This window comes from Zingiber officinale, chromosome 11B, assembly GCF_018446385.1.
Source record: "Zingiber officinale cultivar Zhangliang chromosome 11B, Zo_v1.1, whole genome shotgun sequence".
Taxonomy (NCBI): domain Eukaryota; kingdom Viridiplantae; phylum Streptophyta; class Magnoliopsida; order Zingiberales; family Zingiberaceae; genus Zingiber; species Zingiber officinale.
In genome coordinates this window covers 87,389,113-87,396,050 of record NC_056007.1, presented here as the reverse complement: position 1 = coordinate 87,396,050, position 6,938 = coordinate 87,389,113, and the positions used below count along the sequence as shown (strand labels likewise).

At 38.0% G+C, this 6,938-nt stretch overlaps 1 protein-coding gene across 2 annotated transcripts; it reads right to left on the bottom strand.

The window, feature by feature from the left end:
- Window positions 1–2,380: 2,380 nt before the first annotated feature.
- On the bottom strand, window positions 2,381–4,563 carry LOC122035357 (zinc-finger homeodomain protein 6-like). 2 transcript variants are annotated; one of them, XM_042594762.1, is made up of 2 exons: window positions 3,700–4,563; window positions 2,381–3,615 (listed from the first exon to the last, which is right to left on the bottom strand). In XM_042594762.1, the coding sequence occupies exon 2, from the start codon at window positions 3,577–3,579 to the stop codon at window positions 2,464–2,466; it is 1,116 nt and encodes a 371-aa protein (XP_042450696.1). In that variant the 5' UTR covers window positions 3,580–3,615; window positions 3,700–4,563; the 3' UTR covers window positions 2,381–2,463. The 2 variants fall into 2 exon arrangements, with proteins under 2 accessions (XP_042450696.1, XP_042450697.1); XM_042594763.1 differs by having other exon boundaries at window positions 3,738–4,563.
- Between the last annotated feature and the right edge of the window lie 2,375 nt (window positions 4,564–6,938).

Here is a 6,938-nt window from a genome sequence, read left to right as displayed (position 1 = left end):
AGAGCTTAACCCTAGAGGTAAAATCTTAAAAAAATAACTTTGATACTATAACCCAAAGCCTGAACCCTAAATAGCTTTGATACTATAACCCAAAGTCTGAACCCTAAATAACTTTGATACTATAATCCAAAGCCAGAACCCTAGAGGTAAAAAAAAAAAAAATAGCTTTGATACTATAACCCAAAACCTGAACCCTAAAAATAAAAATTTTAAAAAATATTTAATTATTTTTTTAATTCAAAAATTTAAAAAAAATAAAAAGAAAAAAAAAACGCTGATATCCTACGCGATGCGTTCTGTGCGCGTTATATATATATATATATATATATATAAATTAAAAGTAAATATCAAAATGATTAATGTAGTAAGTTTCGACTAAAATTTAAAAATAATTAAGTAGTAAAATCGTCAACTTTTTAATTAAAATTATATATATATATATATATATTAAGAATTCTGACTAAATTTAAATTTTGCAACGTCTAAAATCTATGAATTGACTTTCTAAATTGCATCTATATATTTAATTTTTCAATAAAAAATTTATTTAAAAAAAGATAGAGCCGCTACGTTAGCGATCTCCCTAGTATTGATCCGACAAATTATAGGCGTATGATAGGATAAACTCATGTCGTCAGTTTATGAGAATCGACCCCTGACCATTACGTCAGAGATATTATGCGTCCATCGTCTATGCTACGCCCGGGGGTAATAAAAAAAATATTATATTAAGGATAATTGTCTTTCCTTCTCAGTCCCTTTATTAAAAAAAAATTATTTTCACTCTCTACTATATATCTATTTACCAAATTATTAATTTACCTTATTGTCATTATTTTTACTAGATACAATAAGTCTAAAATAAAATATAATTTTTCTTAAATATAATATATTTAAATTAAAATTTAATATATTTTATATTAAATTAAGTAAAACTATTTTTCCATCTAATCAATTGATAAACTAGATTCTAATTAAATGGTGTTAAATTTTTAAGAAGTTATACCATTCTTTTTATAGAATATAATTCCGTATTTTTTAATAGATATAGAAAATAAAAAATAAGATATATTTTTTTCTAAACTCAACACTATTTAATTAAAATAAAATATATCAATGATTGATTAGACCAAAAAGTCATACTTAATTTAATAAAAAAATATATTAATTTCTAATTATATATGCTACATTTATAAAAATTTATATCTCATTTTAAACATTTTATATTAAAAAATAAAAGAAATTAAATAAATTAATATCTAATAGAGAGTTGAAATAAAGAATAATTTACATATAGACAATAAAAATAATTTTTTTCTAATGTAATGTAGAGACTTTTCTATTAAAAATTTTAGAACAATTTACAGCTAAATATATTCCTTTAAAAACACATGTTTTTTATCCCCATTTTCTCTACATTTATTCACTTTTGAAAATGTAGACCATAAAAATAATATAAATGTCTAATTGTTGATCAAAACCTCATTAATTATCTTGTTGCAAAATAATAGCTGTAATCTACTGTAGATGCACTAGGAGATTGACATGACGTGATGACCCATTGCTGTCCCCTGTCACACGACTGATTAGATATGTTACGCAATTTTCAATGAGAAAAAAAATATATTATCTATGTACACTCCTACAAAAATAATATTCAAATGAAGTGTTAGCATATTTATCAGCACGTAAAATGCCATCGTTATTAATCTTAAACAACAAGTTAATACTGTATAAATATAATTAATTGCACTCCATGTTGTTCTTTACATCGATCGCTTCCCAACTACAAACATGGAGCTAGATTCAATTCCAAGTACAGAAATATAAATGCAAATTAATATTAAATGCATGCATGAATTAAATAAATTCGATGAGAAAGAAGTCTGAAATATCCGAGATCTACTCACCTCGCAGAAACGCAGAGCATGGGCTGCCGGGAAGAGTTTTTGTTTTTATCCACTTTTTCAATCTTATCCGTTGTGATCTTCGAACTCATAAACTAGGAGAAAAAGTGAGCATAGATCTACGGCTTCTTGATTGCAGTTGTTATAGGGACAGCATGATGTGAATTTGACATGAAATAACCGACAGATTTGTAAGCAAGAGACAGTCCGAGAAGAAGAATGCTGAATTCATGGAGAGGAACAGAGACAGAGACAGACGAATGGAGATGATGATGATGGTGTTCTTGATTGAGCCGCTTCATTGATAGTTTTCAGTATCAGTCACAGTCAGATTCAAGACGATCGATCGAGCCAAGGTTCTGAGAAGTAATTAATGTTTGCTGAAATCATCGTGCGACAATCTCGATTTCTGTTAGGTTTGATTTTGTTGGATCGAGCTAAAATGGCCACAAAGATTAATGCAGATTGTGTTGTAGCATAAAAAGGGAAGCAGCAATTAGATGAATAATGAGAGGAGGGAGCCAAGATTTTGAACATCGCCGAGCAAGTTTAGAGACTACTGGAGGTGCTGCGGATGATGGTTGCTCTGTTGCACCATGGGTTGTTGTTCCTGCTTCGGCGGTGGAGGAGATAGCGGCGGCGGCGGCGGCGGAGTAGGCGGTCGCTGCTGCTTTCTCACCGTTGCGTGCTTGTTGTTGTGCATCCACACCTTCAAGACTTGTCTCCTCACTCCGATCTCTGCGCAGAATTGCTGCACCATGGTGTCGTCTTGCCGCTGGATTCGCCACCCGATTCGCTCCGCGAAAGCCAGCATCTTCTCCTTCTGCTCCGTCGAGAACTTGGTCCGGAACCGCTTCCTCGGCATGGCGGCGGCGGGGGGCGTCGGGGTCCCGGTGCGAATCCTTTCCTCGCTCGACGACTCGGTGGTGGTGCCGCCGCTCCCACTGGGGTTGTTTCCGCCGCCGCCGCCGAAGTGAACGAAGCCAGGCATGCCGGCCGCCGGGGAGGGGTTGGCTGGGAACCTGCCGAACTGGAACTGCTTCTGGTGGTGCGAGTGAGCCTGGGGAGGCGGGAGCAAGAGAGGCAGTCGCGTCGCGCAATGGAAGAACGAGCTCCCTCCGCCGCCGTCCTGTTCCCGCCGGTGGAAGCTACGGTGGCAGCCGCAGGCAGCGCACCGGAGCGCGTCCGCCGTCTCGGGCTCACCGCCGGGCATGAACTCGCCGCAGCCGTCGAGGACGTGGCCGCCGAGCGCAGCCGCGTGGTTACGGAGGCACTCCTTGTACTTCCCCGACACATCCGCTTCAGCCGAAGTCTTCGCCTTCGCGCTCGCCGACGCAGCCACACCAGTCTCCCCCACCGGAGGAGGCGAGTTAGAGACGGAAGATTGATCCGTATTCTTCGCGACAGACTGCGGCGCGCGATCGATGACGGCGGGAGCCATCTCAAGAGTAGACGGCGGCGGCGGCGTCTGACCATGACCAAAGACGTGTCCATTTCTCAACCCTCCGCCGCCGCCGCCTCCCGCTACTGCTCTCGGTGAAACAAGAGACGAAGAGGAAGAAAGAGTCGGTTTAGAGAAGGCGGATCCTCCTCTAACCAAAGAAGAATTGTAAGCGGTAGAAGAAGAGGAACCGATCCCAATCTCATTCGGATTATTATGCCTAAACTCCATCAAACTCGCCGAACTTCGATCGATATCACTTCCCACCTAAAACATGCAAGCAGGACTACTAAATCATCAACAACACACACACAGTGAGAAAAAAACAAAGGGAGATGAGAGGGACTAAACGAGCAAATGCAAACACTAAAAGCGGCAGCGACTGGAACCTCTCAGGCACCAAAAGAAGAGCTACAGAGAGAGCAACAACAACAACAAGAGGAAAGGAAGGAGTAGCAGTGGGCGTGGCGTGGGATGCGTTGTCCATGGTCTCCCAACTCCCATTCTGTTCGAGAAAAGGGGAAAGGCGTGGAGAAAGGCTGGTGCTTCTCCCCTGCTCGTCAAATCACGACTCAAGAGCGAGACGAGACGAGAAAGAGAGAGAGAAAGAAGGGAAGGGGAATTGGGAACAACCGACAGGGTTACACTTCGCCCCTCTCACGCCCTGCACACTGGTCCAGCCCCTCAATAATTAACGCTAGCTGCATACTGCTGCTGCTGCTGACATTTATTATTCCCCCAGAGATTTGCATCGATCGATCGCCTACGCGTATGATCTCAATTTCGCTGCTGCTTTTACCTCCACCACAGCTGTAACCCTCTTCTTCCACGCCCTCCTCCCCGTTGCTTTCCTTCAGCTGCTCCCCATCCACTCCAGGAACTGCACCCGCCAGTTCCTTTGGGACAGGAGCGGGAGTGGAGGAGGGACCCCAAGCCCTCCCTCCCCCCTCTCTCTTCATTGCATTGCTGGAGCGATCGTCGTGTGATCTTGTCAGAACTCCTCGGTGCTCTACCCTTTCCTCCTCGATCGATCTTTTGAAAGTTTGATTTCTGCTCCTTGTTGCTTACGCAAAATTGAAATCATCAATTCTTTCTCGGTTGCTTTACTTGTCAACTCACCGTGCATGCCCGATCGATCGATCCATCAATGCCACTGCTGATTCGAAGAACTCAATTGCCTGCTCTGTTTATGCATGTAAACACACGCTTAGTCGAGATGTTTGGATGAGTCAACTAATAAAAGTCAAAATGCGGTCAAAAGGGAGGAGGCATTGAGTACGTCTATCCGACCCATCATAATAGATGATGCTGTTGATGGCGACGCATGAGGCAGCATTTCTACGACTTGAATGGACTAATCAATGCACTTCAATTTCATCATTGGATGCTACGTATTTCCTTCAGAATTCACATGCAGTGACCACCAAGTTAATTACATCATACTTTTACCTTAATTTTTTTTTTTTGAAAAAAGATGTTCGGTTTTGCTGCTCCATGATCGTACAGTGTCATTGATTATGATGATTGAATTCTTTAGTTTATAATCAATACTTTCCGCACTTTACATCACACAACGTGACAAAATTATCTTTGTAATTCGTATCTTTATCTCAAAATATGTGTTTTTCTTAAAAAAAAAAATTAGGATAGTAATTTTAGCTAGAACTCATATAATATACTTTCCGCACTTTTCATTTTAAAAATATTTTGAAATTAGTTAAAACTACTAAAATATTAGTGTAGTTTATATTGTGTACGAAGACAAATTCTCCTCTGGGGAAAGGGGGGGACCTCGCCGGTCGCCGTCAACGTGAAGAAATATTTGCCTCGGGATTCGCTCCGATCTAATAACATTCGATTAGATTGCGATCTAATCCCACCATTAAGTTTATTTTAATCAACAGTTAATCGATCTCGCACGTGAGAATGTGAAATTAATTACGGCCTTTCGGTTGTTGAATGCTAATTAAACTGTTAAATCATGCGCAGGTGGATAAAAAAATTAAATTGTAAGCTTATTGTTTTTAAACAAACAAGTTTTACTAATTAATTGTTCTACAATGTGTGGAAATGTCAAAATTTACGTCTGCATTGATTTCGAACAGCTACTCTTCGTAAACCCTATTAAATTCTTCTCTAATCCTCTAGACATGATAAAGTAATAGAACATTCAAATTATCATAAATATTCATGATCCTTATTTATAACATATTTATAAAAAATTTTCTTTCTAATGAGATGCACAACGGCTTCTAGCTACCTGTCACATGCGCTTTCCAATAAATATATATATATATATATAATATGTCAAACAATGAATTTTAATTAAGAAAATTTAATATTATTTGCCGAATTTTTAATGCTATTTTTTAAATTAGATTTCTCAAATTAGTTTAATTCCTTAAGATTAAAAATTAATCGATATAGTTTTAATAGATCAAATTTTGACTGGATTTAATAAAACATAGAAATCAATAGGCCACCATTCAGTTACCATCTGACTTTTGATATAACAATACGATAACTAAAATAAATATTGTGATGAAGAAATATGCAAATTAATTCAATATTTTCTTCATGGTAATTTAACATTTAATCTTATATTACACCAAGTGCATTATAAATTTTAAATAAGGTTAATTTTTGAGTGGACTTAGCTGACCACACTCATCTATTAGATCAAATTGGCATTAATAAAGCCCCTAGTTTTTTTGTAAATTACATATAGAATTAGCAACATTTTCCCTATATATTTTTTCATTAAACACTACAAAATTACAGTGTTATTCTACGTACCAACAGCAAGTTAAAGAAAGGTAATATTAAGTGCTACTTGAGACTCAAAAATCTTTTTAGTCCATATAAACTCCTTTTGAGTGTCTTATCATAGTTCCCTTCAACACTTTGGTCTCATTAATACACAACTGACCAACTTCTTAAAACGGCCATAATTGAAAATTAAGACAAATTATGAACTTGATAGATAAACTTGACCTTTGTGTGATAAAGGGATGCATGTCACTAAGTCATATTGATAATGCATGGCCAGTTATTACCAGAGTAAATGACAAAGGAAGTAATCATTCCAAGCCTTGCTGATCCAATTCATCTTCCTCAGGAAACAAACAGACACATGAACTCAAAACATAAAGTCACTAAGTCATATTGATAATGCATGGCCAGTTATTACCAGAGTAAATGACAAAGGAAGTAATCATTCCAAGCCTTGCTGATCCAATTCATCTTCCTCAGGAAACAAACAGACACATGAACTCAAAACATAAACTTACAGTGATTTAATGTACCTCGCCTTCCTCATATCGTACAGTTCCTGTAGTCGTGATTGCCAGAAACAGAGAGTGATAATTAAGAACCATCCAAGTTATTTTTGCACGTTGACATAATATCCAATGCAACCCGTCTGTGTCGCTCCAGCAACAGAATCAAACAAGTACTCATGCATCTGCTGTATGATGATCTCTCGGTTCATCAAAAGACTTGACAGTTTATCAAACGACAGCAATTTCCTGACATAGAAGTGATAGCCAATTCTGACCTTATAGTGATCAACATATCAAACGGCAGAAAGC